Below are 21,854 nucleotides of genomic sequence, written 5' to 3'. Positions count from 1 at the left end.
ACCATAAAACTTTAAAAAGAATTGTCTATAAAGCGTGCAAGTTAAGCTAAGATGGGGACAAAATAGCAACGCAAGAAGTATAAAAGAGAAAGAAGAAAGTCGATTTCGCAGAGCCTATTGTATTCAGGTTATAGTTGTAGCAACCTGAAAAGTCTATGCCCACCCATCCATGTTACCTGGAGCGTTTTATTTAACGTCCTCATATCTGTGCAAAGTTCCATAAAAATCGGTCCAGAGATACCGGGCGCGTCCACAGGTTGCGGATAGTGTAGCTGCAACGGCAGTCTCGGACAACCAGCGGTGTCGAGCGGAGAGTCCCAGTGAGTGGTCGGGCGGCACCGGCTCTTGTACGAATACTGAGTGCCTATGATGCTCGTTATGACAAGGCGATTTATTGGCGCCTTTAAATAACCAATGGCCACCCTGTTTCGCGGCGATCGGTCCGGGGGACCAGAACGAACTTGCTCACCTACATGAACTTGACGAGGTTCGCCACCTCCACATGAAAATGAGGCTACAACAACAACAACTAATTATATACTCAAATTCTGCAACACCTAACACGATTCAGCATCATCAGTTAATTTTCTTTGGGTGAATATATAGCTTATACGTATGTATTACAGCTGGGAAAAATCGATGGTACTATCGATATTTTATATTTTTCTGACTATCGATAAATATTTTTTCTATCGATACAGAAGTTAAATTTTTGGCAAAACTAAACAAAAATAAACGATGCGAAACTGAATGTGTCCTATAAGATACATTGCGCATTTAGACAGCATAATTTTCATCCCATTGGGCTTACATTTTGGACAATGATTTTCTCATGCCTTCCATTAAACATTATTAAATTTGTTATTTTTTCGAAATGTGCATTGATATTGCTTCTATGTAAATCGATCTCCAGATTTTTACTTCGTTTTTACTACGTTTGAAATTTAGGTGATGGGAAATTAACGATAGTATCGATATTTATTATTAGAAATATCAATCCCATGGCAGCCGGTTGTACGTACCGGATTGACCCGATGGTCATTGGCAAGGGGTGCCGCCTCAGTGTTGCGATTATCGATCATTTGCCAGCCCAAGTGTGTAGATTTTATTGCCTAAGCTGAAGCCAACATGCCTTGGCTATTCGGTATATAATTTTGAGAACATAATGTTAGGCTGAAGCATTTTTCTATCATCTTCTTAATTTCATTTTTATTAAATATTGATTTGCATTAATTTTTAATATTACATGTCATATTAGAAATTTTGGAACTGTTTTCCAAACCATCAATATTTACAATTTTGTTTTAAATATTATTTTCATAAATATTGAAATGAAAATTTTTTTATTACATGTATGAGCCGAGCAGTTTCATAACTGAACAATGGTGATAATGAATAAAAAAAATGCTTATGCTGCAAATAGACACACAATTGGAAAACGTTTCTTCTTTACAATATTACATCGTATAACATTAAATTTAAACACTTAAAGCTAAAAATTAATTGTTAACCTTACTTAAAAAAAGAAAACAAAAACATAATACATTTACAAATATGCAATGCTTGCATGTCCTGATCAAACTTGCTGTAAAAAGCCAGTAGGACAAGTAGGTTTTGTGGTGATGATGATGTGAAGCTTAGCTGCTTAGCGGCGAAATGTCTTTGCGTAAATGCTTTTCCTCCTCCTGCAGTACGCGAATTTTCATTTTTAACTCCTCCACCTGCAAGCGATGCACCTCACGCAAATGTTTCAGTTGTTCTTGGGCATGAGTCAATTCGATTTTCTTGCGTTCCAAGGCAACCTGTTGCTCCTTATAACGCAATTCAGCCTCTTTCATGCGGAAGTAGCTGATTTTCTCCTCGAAAGCATCATTGGTGGGGTTGGAGCTAGTATGACTATTGTTGGAAGCGTTGGTGTTGGCTGTTGGAGGAGGCGGTGCTGTATTCACTGTGGGCAAGTTGGGTGCAGGATTGAGGTTAGCTAGATGAGGGGTTGCTACAACATTGGCCAAATTGTTGGCCGTTGTAACTCCGGTGGCAGCACCCGTGGGCAAGGCACTAAATGTGGTACATGTAAAGGTGGGCGTGGCTGTGGCAAATTGTGTGCTAACGTTGGGCGGGGTATGCAATTGCATTTTCACTTGCTGGTGTTGTTGTTGTTGTTGTTGCTGCTGGTGCTGTTGTTGGGCTGCGGCTACAGCAGCAGCCGCTTGCTGTTGTTGATGTTGCTGTTGGGCTGCTGCCACTGCTGCCGCCTGTTGTTGCTGCAATACCGCCAATTGTTGCTGCTGTTGTTGGGCTGCAGCCAGCTGTTGTTGTTGCACCGCCGCCAATTGGGCTTGTTGCTGTGCCTGTTGGGCCTGATATTGGGCCAAGGTAATTTGTTGAGGTTTGATTTCACTAATAATCTGTTGGTTATAGCCATTCGTGGTAATGGTGGCCATTGTATGCTGCTGCGGTTGATGATGAGGTATTGTAATGCGTGTGGGCGAAGGTATGGTAATTTGGGCTCCTGAAATAAAACAATTGTCATAAAATTATTTCCTTCGATTCCATGTTAGGCTTACCTGAGTTATCGGAGGGATGTTTAATTTGTAAAATAATCTCTTCCCTGGGCCTAGCGGTCTTAAACTGTAGGAGATCATTGAGTGTTAACTTTTCCGCTGATATCTGATCGACACTTATTTGTTGAGTATGTATAGTGGCCGCCTGTGCTACTTGTTGCTGTAATTCCTGTTGCTGCTGCTGCTGTTGTTGTTGCTGTTCCGTTTCCAAAGGATCTTCATCTAATTCTGAGACATTATTGCCTTCCATTTCCATTTCTTCAAAGGACTCATTGTGTTCATTATTCTCAGAGCCTTCAGTGTTGTGTATACTGAACTCTGGCTCATCCTTGATGACATGATTGACAATATGTTGTTGCTGCTGTTGTTGTTGAGAATGGTCGTTATTGTGATGATTGTTGGAGGTTTGTTTATGGCCAATAGATCGAAAGGGATATTGTTTTCGTAGTCTGAAGGGGAAAGTAAACTTATTATTAGATGTAAAAAGACAAGAGGAACTAGAAACTTCTTCTACTCGGGGTTTCACTAGTTAACATTAAATTAAAAGCAAAAATTAATTGCAATGTAGAGAATTTAAAAAAGATATAAGAAGCTAAAATGTTTCATCCATTAACACACTTTTTCTTGTAGCTGAAAGCACAGGCATACCAGCTGAGCGTTATTTTATATGGCAACCTTTATGTGTTTTCTTATATGTAAACAAACCCTCAGTGAAACACTGAACATACTCAAAATGATAAGTACTCAACAACTTCTGTCAGGTCGCAGAGTGAAAGGCAGAGATGGCAATTTGAATGGTTAACCTAGAGCGCGCACGGACAGGGTGAAGCTTCAAACCAAAAATTTAGTCCCAAAAGGAATAATAGTGCAAAAGTGTTTCAATTGTCTTGATACCATAAAATGTTTCAAATTATTTTTTCCCAAGTGCAAAACAATGTTTTCGAGCTGAACCAAACATTTGACAATATTGTACTTTGTTTGGCCCAAAACAGTGCCAGCACAACACTGACTCATCACCTTCAGTTTTTTGACAGTTATTGTACCTCAACAAATTTTAGTTGCCATCCCTGTCGAGAGTGTACAACAAATTAATATGTCTCACTCACAACTGTACTCGAATGAAAAAACTAAAAGAACGAGAAAAATGGAAAATAACTACAAAAACGGCAGGCATACACAACGAACTCACACTCGACTCGTGTGTGCAATTTTGTATATACATTTAGCCAGCAGATGTATATTTGTGTGACATAAATATAAATACACAAGCAGGCAGGAAAGAAAACCAATTATTTCTTAACAATGGATGGATGGCATGAAAGACGGCGGCGCAGGAATCGAACGAATAAAATGTATTAGATGAATGGGCAATCGGTAAAAGTGAAATGTGTGGCGCAAAAAAATGTTTAGAAACACAAGGAGATAGAATAAAATATGTGAGAGGCAGCGGCGGCGGCATGAGGGCTAGCTGCTATTGTTGTGAGTAATAATTTGAGGTTTGTTGTGAGTATTTTTTGTATTTGAAAGACAGCTTTGCTAGTTTTCAACGAAAAAACAACAACAAAAATCTGTATGAGCACAAAACATTGTCAACTGTATAGCAGTCATGGTTTCGGGGAAATTGTATACAAGCGTAGCCACATATTTTGCATTTAAGTGCACTCATGGCGTATACAAAAAAACACCCAAATATCTAACCACCCACTGATGAATGCACTCTCATTCATAAGAACCCAAGAATTTGTGTGTTTCGAAAAGTAACAGGTGCATATTCAGCCAAGGGGAGGTAAATGTGAGATTTCTCTGAAAGCAAACAAAATGCAATTGCTTGCATGTGCCTATTCACGGCCGAGATATGATTTGTGGATGTCGTTGGAAATATTTTTCTAAAATAGTTCTAATTATGTAGACAACAAATTAGCCAATTGTGAGGATGGTGATGGTGATGATGATGATGGTTTGTCATTACCTTGCATTCAACCAGAACTTTTGTATTTGCTTCAAGTTGCGCATCTGCATAACTCCCGGATGTGAATTGAATTCACGCACTATCTGCTCCCAGGCATCGCGTATGGAATATTTTGATCTTTGCTTTTTGCGAAATTTTATATCAATGACCTCTTCGTGTTGATGAAACAGACTGTAAAGTATATCCTTTTCTTCTTGGGTGAAGCGGGGTGTTAAAGCCATTTGACATTTGCCCGAACTGCCGGAACCACCGGCTGAGCCTGAATTATTATTGGCTGTGCCATCTTCCACGGTGATGGTCACTGTGGTTGCCTGAGTACCATCTGCGGACATTATGAACTCTTATCCTTTATTAACAATAGGAATTTATTTTTGTTGTTTATCTCTTGGTGATTTTATTTGTTTTTCTTTTTCTTGTTGTAATGTTTTTTTACACCATATACGATAACACTAAGCCATGAAGAAAAAAAATCAATTATTTCCACTCTAATTTTATCTCACTCTTATTTTCACAAAACATTCCCTCTATCTCACTCACACTCTTTCCTAGAGTACTATTTTTCTTCGTGGTGTTTCTTCTCAACACACAACCATACAAAAAACTCTTGACATCAGAATTTTTCTTCTGCTATGAGGTTTCTCACTTTTTCAGCGCCTTTCGTTTCATACAATTATTTATAAGTTATTTTTATAATTTTTAACATTTTCCACATTTAGCTATTGCTTCTTTCATCATAATTTTTTTTCAGTTGGAGGGGATTTTTTTCCTCCCTTTTGACAACGGCGCGCGCGAATTGTTTTTAGTGAATATTTTGCTTTCCACTCACTTTGCCTTTCAGTCTCTTAATGAGACGGCTGTGCAGTGAGTCGAGTTTTTCAGCTGCCAAAACGAGTCGGCTCTGCAGCTGTGTGAGTGAGTGTGGCATATGTTCAGTGTCAGAGATGAGAAAGTAAGGCAATGACAAAAGTGTAGTACAAAACTGTACTGAAAGAAAAATGTACGTACCTACAAATTAGTAATTATATGTTGTGGCCAGTGTTGCCGTTTTTGGTAGATTTTTATTCTCTTGGTAGGTTGGTAGGCTGACCTCAATATTTTGTAGGTTTTTCCAAGTTAATTACCGAAAAAATCGCCGGGGATGAATCAAAATCAGTTCACAAAGGCTCTCATTGCAACCAATTTCAAGAAAAAAGGGCGTAAGTTCTGATATTGACCGTAACTGCTGGTACGAGTGTTAAGGGATATCCTTCAATCTTCGTAAATTCGGATAAAAAATGCGGCTTTTGTGAGATCAATGCCTTCAATCGGAAAACAGGGCTATGCCGGAGCTGCATAAAAGTATGGTCGGTCAAATGTGGTCTATACTCAAAGTTTAGCGATAAATGCATCTCGCTGTAACGGTGAAAATGGCAAGTAAAAGCGCATTTCTGGGCTCAAATATTTAAATCGGTAGATCGCTTTACCCAAACACATCACGGTTGTTCATTGAAATCTGGGCAAAATACTACTTTATGGACTCAAGATTAGGCCATCTTGAACTTAAGGGTGTAGAGTGATTACAACCAACAGACAGACGGAAATGTCTGGACCCTATATATAAATAGCCTTTGTAGCCTTGAAAATGAATAAGTTGATGTGTTCCAAATGGAATGCCAACTTTTCAGTGGTTGGTATAAAAATATCGTGCAAATCGAACGTAGGACCGGCTTTAACAGTATGCAGCATACTGCACATCCACGCATTATTCTTCTCTCTTCCCTTAATTTTCTTCGTTTATTTCTAATCTTTGTACATGCTGCATTTTAAAAGAGTTGATAGTTTATCTACATACATTTACCGTTTGTGTTTTTATCTGTTAACATTTTAACTAGATCATCCCTATCTGTTGAGACCGGTTTAAAAAAATGTTATTAGGTGTATAGGCTGCGTGCCAATTAAAAGCAAAGTTGGACGAGTATGGTATGTAAAAATATGACGTTTGGTGTGGTGAATAAATTTTGAGTACACCAGGGGTTAGTAAGATTTTTAACAAGCAAAGCAGAGTTCCATGTAGCTTGTTGTGAAAAAACACGTAGGTCTAATTCAATTTGCGAGCGGCGATTACAAGTCGTTAACACACACATATTTATTTGTTAATAAGATCATTTGTTAAAAATATATATTTTGACATTGTCATTTGAAAATTGGTGATAAATGCTTTACAGTTGTAAGAAATTGGCAAAATAAAATGTATTTATTTGAAACATTTGCAACCTCTGTGTGAAATATTTGTTGGACGGTGTCGGCATCAGCAATCATTCGGTTTTTTTTATGTCAATGGTACAGTAAATGCAATAAATTTCGATTATTTTTATATAGCTTGGTATGGTTTTGCTCCAGCAGTGTCAACATTTTGAAAAAGTTATCGTTTGGCACAAACGAAACCCCAGAGCATTTTTACATTTCAACATAGAAGATTGCTACCGATTGGCACAGCTCCATAACAAAAGAAAAAAAAATGAAATGAAGGGCTATATTGCCATATTGGTTATATGTCTGGCAAATTCCGTTTTATGATTATCGATATTTTATAATTCAAATCGATAAAAAAATTATCGAAATGTGCAATATAAGGACCGTTAATTCATTCAATTACAAAGCAACGAAACAGCGATAAATATCTATTGCCTTTTTGTGGAAAATATCCAAATCAACTTCAAAATGTCCACAAACTTCTTTTGTGGATCTGTTTCCTAGGAAGGTAAGGCTTTTTGTCATATTATTGTAAATTAAGAATAGCAAATTTTTCCCAAAGCACTTGTGCAAGCAGTAAACATACAAATAACCAGCCAATGAACGAACAAAATCAGCGCTGGGACGTCAAGTGAGATCTTAATAATCCAAAACAAGAGGTTCAAAGATTAATGTTAAATATTTCAGTTTCTGTTCATCGCGAGAGAAAGTAAACACAAAAGAATAATAATTGTTTTGTCTTTATTCGATATACAGGATTTTATAAGCAACAATCAACTTAAAATTGTTCAGTACCCAAAACAATGCGAGGACCTCATTGTCATTCCAACCTCAAATTTCCACATTTGCATTAATCATCTTCGCCTCTTTGCACCACATCCGGATAGAATTTCTTTAAAATTTTGTGTATTGCCGGCATAAGACTTTCAAAATTGGGAAACTTATCCCGTCTCGGTGGACCCTTATCTAAACCGGACCATAGATTATGTCTTGAGGTACGAGCATTTTGGGAAAACTCTATTTCGAATGAACCCGGACGAGGCTCAATTTTTCCATAGCCATTGCGTATTAAAACAAATTGCCTTGTTGATATTTGAGATTGAAGAAATTTAAGAAACTCCTCAGCTTTAATGGCGAATATGGGACATTCATGGGTGTGTTCGATATAGACAATGGAACGAGTCTTTTGAAAATGGACATCCGAAGACCAGTCCACTTCCCGTCGGCCTTTCTTGGATTTTATTTTGGGCATTTTTGAGATTTTTTTTTAAAAGAAATTTTTTTTTTGTTCAGTACTTCAATTTTTGTTTATTTATTATTTTGTTTTCTCTTTATATTACAGCTACCATGGTGCCACCTTCACGTCCCAATGTCACTCGTTTATCCGATGATTCGGTTATGCTGCGTTGGTATGTGCCCAAAAATGATGGTCTACCCATACAATTCTTTAAAGTACAATATCGCATGCTGGGCGATGCTTCGCGCAAAATTCCCCGAGAAAATTGGCAAACCACCAATGATGACATAGCCTATGGCAAACGTAATACCGATATTAGCAAGAATTATACAACATCAGTGACGGGCTTGAAGCCAGATAGATTTTATCGTTTTCGAATTGTGGCTGTCTATAATAATGATGACAACAAGGAAGGCAATACATCATCGAAATTCTTCTTGCAACGTGGTGATGCTTTGGATTTATCTAAATCGAATTTACCTATACCGGAACTGGCACGCATTGAGGCTTTATCCGAGTCGGCAGTAATGCTGCAATGGTCATTGCCTACTGCCGCGGCCACATCACATATAGATGGTTTCTATGCTTACTATAGGCCGGCAGCATCGGCTGGAGAATATCAAAAGGCTACAGTAGATGGTATGCATACTAGGAAATTCAAAATTGATATGTTGGAAGCAGGTACAGCCTATGAATTTAAATTGCAATCATTTAATGACATGGCTGCCTCGGAGTTTAGTGCTATAGTACAGGGGAAGACAAAAAGTAAGTACAGTACTTAATATAAACTATTTAAGTCTTGACCCAATAAAAATATGTGTTTAAGGGAAAATTTATATAATCCTTGGAAGAATTTATTAACATTAGTAGTATAGCAATCTAAATATAATAAATATTATCTTTTTGACTATTTATTTTTTTTAGAATCAGTCACCACCCCAGCTCCTACGCTGCCCGCTGTGGTGCCAGCCACCAAAGCCAATCAAGAGGACAATTCAATATTTCCCGTAGTTGCAGGAGCAGCTGGAGGTGGCATACTGTTATTAATAGCCACCATAGCAGCTTGTTTGTGTATGAAAAAGAGAAAGAATTCTCAAAATGAAGGTATATTTAAAATTCTTTCTATTTTAAAAATTGTTTTTTCGAAGATTTTATTTTGTTTTTAATTATAGATGAAAATAAACCCCAGCTGGATCATATTCAAGCTGATTTTGTTACACCTCAAGTACAAGTTTTGGGTGTCAACAATCATCATAAGGGCAATCATCGTTTAAATGGAGTATTACCACGCATGAATATAACCCCAAATCCTTTGGCCCAAGAGGCCGATAAGGTAGGTTCATTGACAGTATTTCAATACGAATACAAATTCTTTAAATTTCCCACACACAAAAGCAATATTAGAAGCACTCTACTATAAACTAAAGGAGAGGTTTTTTGGTAAATCTTTTTCTAAGCCCACTAAAACCAATGAAGCACCTTGAAACTTTATGTTATAATTCTTGAAACCCCTCACTTATTTATTTTTAAAAGTTATTTTGATTTCGTTTTCTTATTTTGGTATAGTGGGTTTATGAGAAAGAATAATTTTGCCTAATTTTTTATTTTCACTTTAAATTTAAAATTTCAATATTATGGCTTTTGTAATTTTTTCATTTTATTTATATCTTTTACTTTTCACTTAAAGGGGTTGTATGTATTTGCTTCCACGGCTGTCTTCTAATTGGTGTTTTTCCTGGCATTTCTTTAATAGCAAAAAAAGTCACTTACTGGATATTTAGTCTGAATCTATTGAACTGCTCTTTCAGCTTTTTGTACATAGTTATAAGACTAAGTAATTGCTAAAACATATACACATCTACTTAAATTAATGTATTAATTTAAAAATGATACCTTCTCATAGCCTTAAAAGTTGTGGCTAATTTTAGCAAATTTCTTTGTATAATTATTTTATGCAGAACTAAAATTTTTATATTCCTATTACTAAAAAATATAATTGTAGTATGATTATAGACTTTTTTGTTAAAGATAGTATGATTGCAGATTGTTGTTACAACTCAACCTGTTCTTAAGTGTCTACTCTAAAACTTAAGGGAAGTTCAATTTATAATAACAGTCTCCATTCAGACTCATTTTGATAATTTAAGCCTTCTAGGAAACTACAATGAACTTCTTTGGCTGCAAACCTGTTAGTCATCATGTGGATTATTTGTAAATTATTGTTAAGGATGTCCTCTTGTCTCTTGCTACTTCAGACCCTTATTACCTAAGTCTTCAAAAGTTCGATTGGAGAAAAATCTCACATTAATCTATGTTTTCGTGTAACCAGTACCCGAAAGTGGAGGCCACCGTAGCGCAGAGGTTAGCATGTTCACCTATGACGCTGAACGTTTGGGTTCAAATCCTGGCGAAACCATCAGAAAAAATTTTAAGCGGTGGTTTTTCCCTCCTAATGCTGGCAACATTTCTAGGGTACTAGAAACATGTAAAACTTCTTCACTTAGACGCAAGTGATGTAATATTGCAATTACCCACCAGCATACCACAAAAATCCAATTTTTTTCGTTGAGAGATGCAAAAATTTATCCGTGCTAGGGTGTGATACTCTCTGCCATAAAGCTTTGGAGACTTAGACACCTGTCTGTCTATACAGGTATCTCTAGATTGCAATTTGAAGAGTCCAAGCCCTTTTTCGGACTAAATATTATGTGAAGACATTAGTCTTTAGTAAGTAAAGTTAATAGCTTTTAATGCATCTTTATTCTTAGTTTACTTCTCAATAATAAGTGGATAAATTCAGAGTGAAGTTACGTGTGTCCCCTCAGAAACGTTATTCTGCCCAGAGATTAGAATTTACCAACTGTCCTAACCATTTTTCCTGTCATAGGTGAGAATTTTTCAGCCAATTTCGTTGCGTTTAACCCGTCGCATTGACAGTCTTTACAGAGTTTCATAGTTTACTTCTCAACCATAGTGGATAAATTCAGAGTGAAGTGACGTGTGTCTCCTCAGAAACGTTATTCTGCCCAGAGATTATAATTTACCAACTGTCCTAACTATTTTTCCTGGCATAGGTGAGAATTTCTCAGCCAATTTCTTTGCGTTTGACCCGCAGTGACAGTCATTAAAGAGTCTCATGAAATATTACCAGACATAAGGGCGTTATTAAAAAGTGATGAAATCTTAAAATTTTGGCAAACCTTAGAAAAAAATATCTTAATAATCCAAAAAAAAAAAAAAAAATAGATCTTCCGAGAACTCCTTATGTACATCCACGAACATCCTAGATAGAACTTTAGAAAAGTACTGCCCTGATAAAATCTTCTAACGAGAAGTTTTCAAGAGTTGAAATACTCCTTACCGACTGCATTTTAATGACGATGTTCCATGATGAGCTTAAAATTTGAATCGGACAGCTCCCATAGATATGTGAGAATTTTCCCCTTGGTCATTAATGGAATATATTTTTAGGCAACACTGCCAAAATAATGTTTCCAGTTCTTTTGCATTATAGGTAGGCATACTAACCATGTGCCCAGGGATTGCCTTACAACAGGTTAAGGGTATTTTAATATTTTTTTTTTTGAAACTCGATTATTTAATACTTCTTTTTTATATAACAATTTTTACCTATCGCTTCTTTGTAAATACCCTCAGAATGCTGTAAATAAATGTTGTGCTTTTTCTTAGATCTTACTTAGATATTCCAATATCAGTAAAACAAAAAACAATCCCTAGCCTAACCCCAACCAGATACTAGCCTAGACACAGATATATTCGCGTAATTTTTTCTAGAATCGTAATGTCATGGAATTGCGCTTTATGAGCAACACCAACAGCGCCAGTAGTCCGGCCAACAGTAACAGTAATACAAACAGCAATAACAGTTGCCACAACAGTCAGGAGAAACTAAATAGTTATAATGCCGAAGAAGCCCCACATACACCACCTCAACGTTCCACCTCATCGTGTGAAACATTAGAGGCTGTAGACGGCATAAATAGTCCTCTAACACCCAATGGTCTAGATGCCGAATCGCCGCTCTCTAAACCTTTGCCACCATTGCCAAGCAAAAATACCAACAAATTAGCAAATCATACAACTCCTTCTTCGTTAAAGAACAATACAGCATCGCTTTCAAAAAGTAATCATCAAAGTAAATCATCTACTAATAATCTAAATAATTCACAGGCTCACTTAGCATCCCAAGGCATACATCATGCGCAGCCCTATTATCAGACTCCTCCAACACCTACCATGATGAATAAGCGGGACTATCAGCAGCCACCACCAGTGCCACCGCATCAAAACAACAATCATGCGCCCATGATGAATCATCATTTGCCGCCCACGGGTCATCATGCTCCCTTGACACCTAGCATGGAACAGCAAAGGCGCACCCTGGATCGAGGGGTGCGCAATATGAATTACAATCAAAGTAATGGTAATGCCATGTCACCGCCTTCACATGATGCTGCCTTGAATATGGATGGCATGGCCACCAGAATACCTTCACTAAGAAGAACACGTCGTACTTCGGGAGGTAGTACCAACAATGCACTGAATGCCTTATCGAATAATCCCAATGGTGGCTTGGGTATACCCATTGCTGTCAGTGGCAGCCCTCGAGTACAAAGATCACCTATGCCCGCCCGAGCAGCAATGATGAAACAGCGTTCGCGTTTGGGCAGTCACAATGACAATATATCTTCGGGCAGTTTAAACAGTATTGAAGTGTAGTCTTCTAACATAAAGTAAAGGAGTCTTCAACAAAAATTGTCTACGAGTATGAGTTTTAGAGAAGTGTAAGTTATAAGAACAATAGATAATTTTTAATTTAATAAGACAATTAGTTATAAGCTATAGAAATCTTTATTTAAGTTAATTTTATAAGGTAAGCCTAAGCCATACCAGCATTTAATTGTGTAAAATCCTAAAAAAAAATATGCTGTTATGTCTTAGGTATCACAGATTTAGTATAAGTTGTATATACATATTCCTATTAATGTGAGGTGATATAAGAATTTGACAGTTTACAGCGAAGAAAGTTCGGCTCATAACTTTTCAATCATTTCTCAAAATTTTCAAAAAATGCGAGTTTTTCTTTTTCATTTTGACTTAAAATTGTATAAATTTTTACTTCTGTACGCTATTTCTCTCAAGGGGGAGAAAGTCGACTTTTGTTGGAAAATGAGTATAGATCTTATATCGCCTCTACACACATCATCGAGACTTTTATATTTTGAAGATCATATATATTTTGAATATTAAACAACTCGAATCCTATTTGTAAAAGACTTAAATCCCATTAGTTAGTATATGTCTGAATAGAGCATGACAGTATGAAAAGCCCAAAAGATAGTCAATCTTATATGACTATCTTTTGATAGCGAAACTAAAATTCGAATATTTTATTACATACATATATATTTCATTTTATTGCATAATAGTGCTTAAACGTATGTTGATATCTTAAATTCATAACATGGCAATATTTTTAACATACCAGTATAATAGGTCACATTATATTTGCACACAAAACATCGATCCTTTTGATGGCAAGATGGTGATTTAACCATATGGTTTTTATGTTGTTGTGTGTGACAACCTTTAAATAATTCAGCCATGGGTGTTGTCCTATCTTACCATATTCGGTTCGAACATCATGAATCCTGCTGTAGCTCATTATTCTAAATAACAGCGATATAGGCTTTAGACCCTCAATCGCAAGATCCGTCTATAAGGCAGGTATATCTAAGTATGGTCCGATATAAACCACACCCAGGTCCTACTTATCACAGACTGCACTTTTGTACTTTTGTCCATTATTGTTAAATAACAACCTTTTAGAATAATTTTACTTATTTTATGCCAAATAAGTCGTTTAAATTAAGCGACGTCTGCCCACAATTTAGGCAGCTAAGTTATGCCGCACGCAAATTGTTTACCTAAACGCAAATGAATTTACAATTACTGACAAGGGACTTTGCTCAATGAAACGTCAAAATTTGCTGTGCTGCCAAAAATCTTACTGGCCCTTGGGCTACTCAAAAATTATTCACCACACTTGACGTCATATTTTGACTATCCCCACAACTTTGCTACCATTCGACACATAGCCTTAACAATAATGCCTCATGAAATTTATGTTGCAGTATTAACAAATGAAATTTGCAACACTCTCAACTGGTGTGAATGGTTGAGATGTTTTCCATAACTACAATACATTAGCAAAATTTGTCAGTGTAAACATAGCATTAGTTCAAAATGTTAGGATAATGAAGTTATACATATATATTTGCCTCCACAATGGGAATTTAAGACATCAACATATCGTATTTTGAAAAACAAAATATTGAGGCTTAACATTTTATTTTCTAATGCCGAAAGCACATTATAAAAAATGAGCACAGAAACGAAATAATAAAGAAATTTTAGAAAAAAAAAGTTTTCTTATCGAATGTATATAAATTAAAATTTATAACTAATTTTGTATAGACTCTTTAGAGCTTAGTTAAGTTAATTTATAATTTAAAAAAGTAATCAAAACACAAATTATTTTTTTAAGAATCCATGTATGAAACCAATAACACAAATCTATTGATCATTGCCGTCCTGTACATGTTTTAGTTGCACAAACACATATATTTGTCATTGAGTTTAATAATATTTAATTATTTTTTTTTAATAATCGGGTGTGTTCTAGTAACTACTTAAATTTTTCCCGAAAAAAACAAATTGTAATTATTACATAAACAAAAACAAATCTTAATTTCTTATGATGAAAAACTTTTCCCAGCTGTATACATTTGTGGTGTAGTAATTTTTAACTTAAACTCCGTTTACACTGCTCATTAAATCCGGATTAAAGGCTCTCGTCAGCTGATTTTATTAAGGGAAAGCAGTGTAACGGGGTTTTAATATGCTTTAAAAATGTTTTTCATCCCGTAACTTATTCCTTTAGTATTTTTTCTTTTTTTGTGAATACTTGGTTATAAAGCCAAAAAATATTATTTGTGAGCTTGCATACGAAAATATTTTTTTAAAAATAAATTTAATAAAAAATGTCCAGACCTCACAATTGATACAGCTGGGTCTGAAAGGGTTTATTCAACAAATTCTATGATGCAAATTAATGAAATGTTGACGCTTTATTTGTGTAATAACAAATAGTTTCAACAGGGTGAAAGCGAGAGTGAATCCTAGAACGCGCCAGAATGTTTTTAGTCTATTAAAAGATTATCTAATTAAAAAACTAAGGTATATATTATTTGTTAATAATTAATTACAAGGTTCATGTAAAGTGAGAAGTGAAATATTTATTTATTTTTAATTATGTTTTCCATCAAAAGCGTTAGGGCCAATTTCTCAATAACTGGTTATTACGTATGGTATTGTTAAGTTTATTTTATGATTTAATGAATGAATTTTGTTTTGTGAAAATTATGTGGCATAGCAGTTTTTTTTTTTATTAACACTAAAAATTCTAATCAGCAATTGAGAAAATTGCCCTAATGTCTTTAATATAAAAGGACACAGTATGACAAAATGCCCTCTGGTAATGCAAGATATGATTTGACCAGATATATTTTATTATAAAATCTTCATAAAATATACCGTTTTTAAAAATTCTAACCTTTTGGTGAAACCCATTGTTTTAAGAACATTTTTTACTGTTACGTATGTAATGTACAAATTTTCGAAGATTTTTTTTGTCATCTTGTTCTTTAAGTTTATTTTTAAAATACCATGCTTCCTGCTTAAAGCAACAAAGGCCTTTCTTTACTATATTTGTAATACAGATATACTGATTATTTTTTTGTTAATTTTTATTTTAAAAATAATTTTTAATTTAAATAAATGACATTATAATTAAAAAACAAAAATAAAAAGAAAATAATTTAACAAAATTTAAATAAAAACAAAATGAGGTATTTTTTTTGACAATCTTTAAAGTAGAGAAATATATATGTATAAAGGCTAAAATGAATTAGTAAAAGGTAAATGTATTGAGGCAAAAATTTAAGATTGTATATAGACATTATAATAGTTGTTTAAATTTCTTAAGAAAACCTCCCAATGAACCAAATTTCGGATGTCAGACACATTTCAGTACAAAATCTGAACTCTTCCGACAAGATCTTGCCGAAATCGTTTCGAGTTCTGTTTGATTTCCTAAGGGATTATTACAGTACGCAAAGAGTTCTGAACGAGTTCTGAATTTCTTTTTGAATTTTTCGTCCAACAATCCGAAATGAATTCTGAACGATTTCTGAAGTGCTTGTCTGTATGTGATTGTCTTATCGTACGGGTTTTTTTTAATTTTTCTTCCGACACATCGGAAAGACTTCTGAAGGATTTCTGGATTAAGTTTGTGCATTTGTTTTTAACGCTAAGAAGGAGAAGAGCTAGACCCATTGTTAAGTATACCGATGGACTAAGAATCACTCCCTGATATGATTTAGCTATGTCCGTCTGTCCGGCCGTCTGTATATCTGTCTATGTATTCTTGTGATCAATGTACAGGTCTCATTTATTGTCTTGAAATTTTGCGCTTGTCACTTTTTTGGCCCAAGGACAATAGCTATTGACTTTGAAAATCGGTTCAGATTTAGATATAGCTCCCATATATATCTTTCATCCGATTTGGAATTTTAAGGCCGTAGAAGCCACAATTTTTATCCGATCTTTACAAAATTCAACAGGACGTGTTTTATTTGACGTCTACATATATGTGCACAATTTCGTCAAAATCGGTCCAGATTTAGATATAGCTCCAAAATATCTCTCTCATCCGATATGGAATTTTAAAGCTGTAACAGCCACAATTTTTGTCCCAGCTCTACAAAATTACCCACAAAGTGTTTTAATTGGTGTCCTAATGTGTGTGCAAAGTTTCATGAAAATCGGTGTAGATTTAGATATAGCTCCCATATATATTTTTCATTCGATATGGACTTTTAAGGCTTTAGAAGCCATAATTTTGGGTCGATCTTAACAGAATTTTTCATGAAGTATTTTACTTGACGTCTTAATACGTGTGAAAAATTTCGTCAAAATCGGTTCAGATTTAGATATAGCTAATTTTTGTTCGATCTTTACAAAATTTAGCATGAGACGTTTTATTTGATGTCCCAATACGTGTGCATAATTTCAATAAAATCGGTCCTGATTTAGATATAGATCCCATATATATATTTCATTCGATATGAACTTTTAAGCAGTAGAATTCACAATTTTGTTCAGATCACTACAATATTGGGTGTGAGGTATTATATTTGATGTCCCAGGTTTATATGTTTTATCCGATATGACTTTTTAAGGCTTTAGAAATCCACAATTTTTGTGACATATATTTGTAACACATTTTTTTTATCGGTAGAAATTTTTCCCGACAGTTCGGAAGGAATTCTGAAAGATAAACTAGTTATTGAATGTTTTTGTCTTTTTTGTGCCTTCATGTTTGAATTTTTTGTTTGTGGATGCCGCCGTAGCACAGAGGTTAGCATTCCTATGACGCTGCGTGCCTGGGTTCGAATCCTGGCGAGAATATCAGAAAAAATGTTCAATCGTGGTTATTCCATGCTGGTACCATTTGTGACGTACTATTCTATGTAAAAAGTTTTCCCTTTCGGACACGGCTATAAAAATGAGACTCTTTAGGGAATGTCCAAGAGTAAATTTTCAATTTGAACCGTCGGAAAACTCATTCAAATACTGTAAGAATTGTTTCAGAATTTGTTTAGAGTCGATAAGACAAGTCGAATTCTACAAATTTTTATTCTTGAATTCGGGGAAAAAACATTCCATTTTTTAAGGAAATCAAATATATGTACTTTCGGTCAGAAATCGATAAGACAAATCGGAGAACACATCCGTATTCATTAAGACTCTAATTCAGAATTCGGTCAGAAGTCTTAACGACAACTCTAAATTTGCTTCCGAAGTTCCCATAATTTTCGGTAAGAATTCTGTCAGAATTCAGTTCGAAGTCTCGGCAAAAACATCAGGTTTCCCTCCGAGAATTTGTTTCGAAGTCGTGTCTACCACTTCATGTATTTTTTTGTTAAGAAATCGGGCGGATTTGGGATCCGAATTTGGATGAATATGTCGAATTTTCGTACAGACTTCTGACCGAATTCTGAACATTTGGTTCGCGGGGTTATGATGCTTGGCCCTAGATAACAAAAATTAGCCCATATCTCTTTCGTCTAAGTTAAATTTTACTAAGACATCGATCACCCATTGCCCTCAACTCTATAAAAAAGCTTGCATCCACCTATCCTACGCCTCTTACTAGAATAAGAACAGAGACGATATTTAAGTTGGTTCGAGAGAACCTCTAGGTCTCCAAACTCTCAAATATTTACCTCAATCCCAATGATTTATGTAAAAAAACAACCATTTTTTTGTATACCAAAAAATTAGCTTCAATTTTATTTTTGTTTCAATTTTCCTTAGTGATTAATTTGAAATATATACAAATTATGCATTAAGCGTAAAAAATAATTAATTTGAGCTTACAACTAAATCTTAATTAAATATGCATTTTATCCAATTTGAAGTAATGACCTGTAATAAAAAAATTTTAGACATTTAAAAAAAATATTTTGGAAATAATATAAAAATTTTGAAAAGTATCCTTACATTACTTAGAAAATACTATAACTCCGTCAAATGTTTGAAAATCCGCAAGCACCCCTGCATTAAATTTAAGCCCCGTTTTCCGATTGAAGGCAGAGAATGCACAAGAGCCGCATATCCTACCTACGAAATTAGTAAAAGCTACCTGCACCAGTTATAGTTAACATCAGTAATGGCCAACTCTTCGGTGGAGGGTATAAAAACATATACTGTATTTTTGATTTGTAAAACATTTAGTAGGTTTTGGTCAGGTTCGGTAGGATTTTTCTTAAATTTTGGTAGGAAATAATTTTCTTGAATGGCAACACTATTCAGAATCATTGTTTCTTTGAAGTCTCGCACTCTTATTGGGAGAAAACTATTACAAGGGATGTAGACAGACGAATAGTAATTGAAATTATTAAGAAACATTTGATGAGTATTTTTCAATAGGCAATAGGCTTGATAAGACATGCTAGTGTTCCCAAAAGTTTAATGGATCTATGGAATACACATTCTAAGCTTTCTTTTGAGGCCAACTTGAATTTGGCGTAAGCATGCTTAATTGAGTTTTATGCCTTTCTCTTGACTAAACTCCTACAGCTCCCCACTACAGATTAATTCTATGTTTAGTGAACTCCTAACAGATATCGATAGCTCATCAGATGGGCTTTTCAAATCCGTTTGATTTATGTCAATAGCTCTTTCTATTCAAAAGTTATTAAAGTTTTAATAATTGTTTGAAAATTTCTGCACGAAACTTGGCAGCACTGCCATGTGCGGTAAGGCAGCGCCATCTAGTGGTATTTTGATTTTTGGAAAAGTACATTTTTCATTTTCTCAAAAAATTAAACTTAACTGCTAAAGCTTGTAACTTCTATTATAATGGATGTACATTCACAAACCAAGTCTCATTTAAAAGGCCTAAGGATGTAGTTTGTGATCAAATATAGAATTTGAAAAAAGTGATCAAGGCAATGGGTGTTTCTAAGGCATTTAGAAAAAATTGCATAACTCTGAGAATAGTCAACTTATTTTAATGAATCAAACAACAAACTAAAGGTGATTTAATTTTCCATATTTGCATATCAAAACAAAATATAACAATTATGTACAACATCCTATCAAAACAAAAAACATTTTAAATGCTTAAAAACGCCCATTGCCGAGTTCATTTTTGGTAAATGCTCTATTCAACCGTAAACTTCGTCTTTACACCTTTCAAATGAGACATAATTTGTAAATATACCTTCAGTAGAATGAAAGTTGCAAGCATTGGAAGATAAGTTTAATTTTTTGGGAAACTCAAAAATTTGATTTTCCAAAAATCACTTTGCTACTAGATGGCGCTGCCTTACCGCACATTGCAGTGCTGCCAAGTTTCGTGCAGAAATTTTTTAAACAATTTTTAAAACTTCAATACATTTTGAATGGCTAGAGATTTTGTCATAAATCAAACGTATTAAGAAAGCTCATAAGATTTACTATCGATATTAGTTTAAATTTTTGTATATATGGGCAGGGTTTGTAGTAGGGAACAGTAGGAATATTTTCAGAGAGATTGGCACTCACTGAAAAATTATTTTATCACCTTCAAATTTCGACCAAACTAATTTGAACCATCTAAAGATGTAGTTTGTGGTCGAACATTTTTTTTTGCAAAAAGTGGTGAGATAATGGGCGTTTTAAGTCATTTACAAAAAGTTCCATATCTTTGTAAATACTCAACCGAAATCAAACTGTAAACTAAAAATTAAAGCATTCTCAAAACAAATTATTGTAGAAATTAAAAAATGCAATTTTATAAAAACCCAAATGCCACTAGATGGCGCTGCATTATCACACACGACATTGATGCCAGAAAACTTTAAACAATGTTTAAAATTTTAATAAATTTTGAATGAAAAGTGATTTTGATATAAATTAAACGGATGTGGAAAGCACATAAGCCCATTTTCTATTGATATTTACCAAGAGTTGGCGGTGTTTGCAGTAGGAAACAGTATGAACTTCTTCTAAGACAAAGGCTTAAAACTTACTGGAAAAATCTCCTATAACCTTCAAATTGAGTACAATCAGTTTGAGACCGTTTACATATTTTAAATGTTGTATCATCTCATAAACCTTCTAGAATCTTTTGGCATAAAATTTTCCTTAAAAATCTGACGAGGGTTGCCTTTTATATTTCGGGATTGGACAACCCTTGTGTTGCAATCTGCCAACTGACAGCTCTATCGAAAAGCTTGAAATTTTTGAGGTTATACTTAGTCAGAGCGTTTTGACATACGAGCGCTATTTGTGTTGTTTACAGTAACTTAAAAGATTAATTTCGCTCAAAACATGGAATTCAATCGTGAACATTTTCGCGTGATTATTTTTTACTACTTTAGAAGTGGATTAACTCAATAACAGTCCATTAATGAACTTAATTTAATTTTTGGCCATGAAGCTCCATCAAGGACCTGTGTTTATCGATGGTAAGATGAATTCAACCGAGGTCGTAGTTCACTCCAAGACGAATTTTGTGAAGGTTATTCAAAATCAGTTGTTGTTCCAAAAACCATTGATGTTGTGCGTTAACTGATATTGCAAGATCGTCATGTGACCTATCATGAGATTGAGACAACCTTAGGCATTAGTGGGACCAGCATACATTCAATATTGCATGGTTCAAACGCATGCAAAAGTGTATAGATCTTAATGGGGAATATTTTGAAAAACAATAAAGCCATTTTCGATGATTAATATTTGTTTTTGTGTTCTCTAATCCCGAAATATGAAAGGCAACCATCGTACTAGTGATTTTTTGGGGAGTAAAAATAAAAAAATTTAGAGTCCTCACCTTTTTTTTGTATTTCTTGCTTAATATTTTTCATAATTTGTTTTTTTTTTTAACATTTACAAAAGTTTGACATTGTCTTCAATTCATATTTATTTACAACTTTATTTCATTTAATTCTTTTTACAAAAAACACAATATAAAAATATTTTCTTTTCTCCTCTTATAATACAATAAGTAGTTGTTGTTGACTTAGAACATAAAATTATTTTATCATTTAATTTTATACAAAAGATCGTTCAATAACCAAATTGTTTTGTTTTTTGTTTGTTTTAAAGATTACTTGCGTTACACTAACTCTAATGTGAATAAAATCATTAAATATTTAAATATTTTGTTTTTTATAAAATATTTAAAAGTGAAATTAAAAGTTTTAAAAATATTTTAAAT

The 21,854-nt window shown here is 34.4% G+C and overlaps 3 protein-coding genes across 7 annotated transcripts in view; 1 reads left to right on the top strand and 2 right to left on the bottom strand.

Moving 5' to 3' along the window:
• Positions 1–15,760, top strand: part of LOC106081410 (interference hedgehog) — a 218,317-nt gene extending 202,557 nt beyond the window's left edge. For 3 of the 4 annotated variants that reach the window (XM_059366286.1, XM_059366285.1, XM_059366287.1), the window contains 4 exons: positions 8,108–8,767; positions 8,927–9,106; positions 9,175–9,335; positions 11,798–15,760. In XM_059366286.1, coding sequence (XP_059222269.1) covers positions 8,108–8,767; positions 8,927–9,106; positions 9,175–9,335; positions 11,798–12,742 — 1,946 coding nt within the window. In that variant the 3' untranslated portion in view covers positions 12,743–15,760. The remainder of the gene's footprint in view (positions 1–8,107; positions 8,768–8,926; positions 9,107–9,174; positions 9,336–11,797) is intronic. The other variant, XM_059366288.1, reaches the window with a different exon arrangement.
• On the bottom strand, positions 1,340–5,359 carry LOC131993987 (regulatory protein zeste-like). 2 transcript variants are annotated; one of them, XM_059366292.1, is made up of 4 exons: positions 5,071–5,359; positions 4,534–4,982; positions 2,568–3,013; positions 1,340–2,512 (listed from the first exon to the last, which is right to left on the bottom strand). In XM_059366292.1, the coding sequence occupies exons 2-4, from the start codon at positions 4,863–4,865 to the stop codon at positions 1,638–1,640; spliced, it is 1,653 nt and encodes a 550-aa protein (XP_059222275.1). In that variant the 5' UTR covers positions 4,866–4,982; positions 5,071–5,359; the 3' UTR covers positions 1,340–1,637. The 2 variants fall into 2 exon arrangements, with proteins under 2 accessions (XP_059222275.1, XP_059222276.1); XM_059366293.1 differs by having other exon boundaries at positions 5,177–5,359.
• On the bottom strand, positions 7,490–8,118 carry LOC131996653 (selenoprotein BthD-like). The gene has a single exon (XM_059366294.1). The coding sequence runs from the start codon at positions 8,015–8,017 to the stop codon at positions 7,616–7,618; it is 402 nt and encodes a 133-aa protein (XP_059222277.1). The 5' UTR covers positions 8,018–8,118; the 3' UTR covers positions 7,490–7,615.
• Positions 15,761–21,854: the final 6,094 nt, after the last annotated feature.

This window comes from Stomoxys calcitrans, chromosome 4 (genome assembly GCF_963082655.1).
Source record: "Stomoxys calcitrans chromosome 4, idStoCalc2.1, whole genome shotgun sequence".
Classification (NCBI taxonomy): Eukaryota; Metazoa; Arthropoda; class Insecta; order Diptera; family Muscidae; genus Stomoxys; species Stomoxys calcitrans.
The sequence above is the reverse complement of the archived record's forward strand: the minus strand, read 5'-3'. Positions and strand labels throughout refer to the sequence as shown.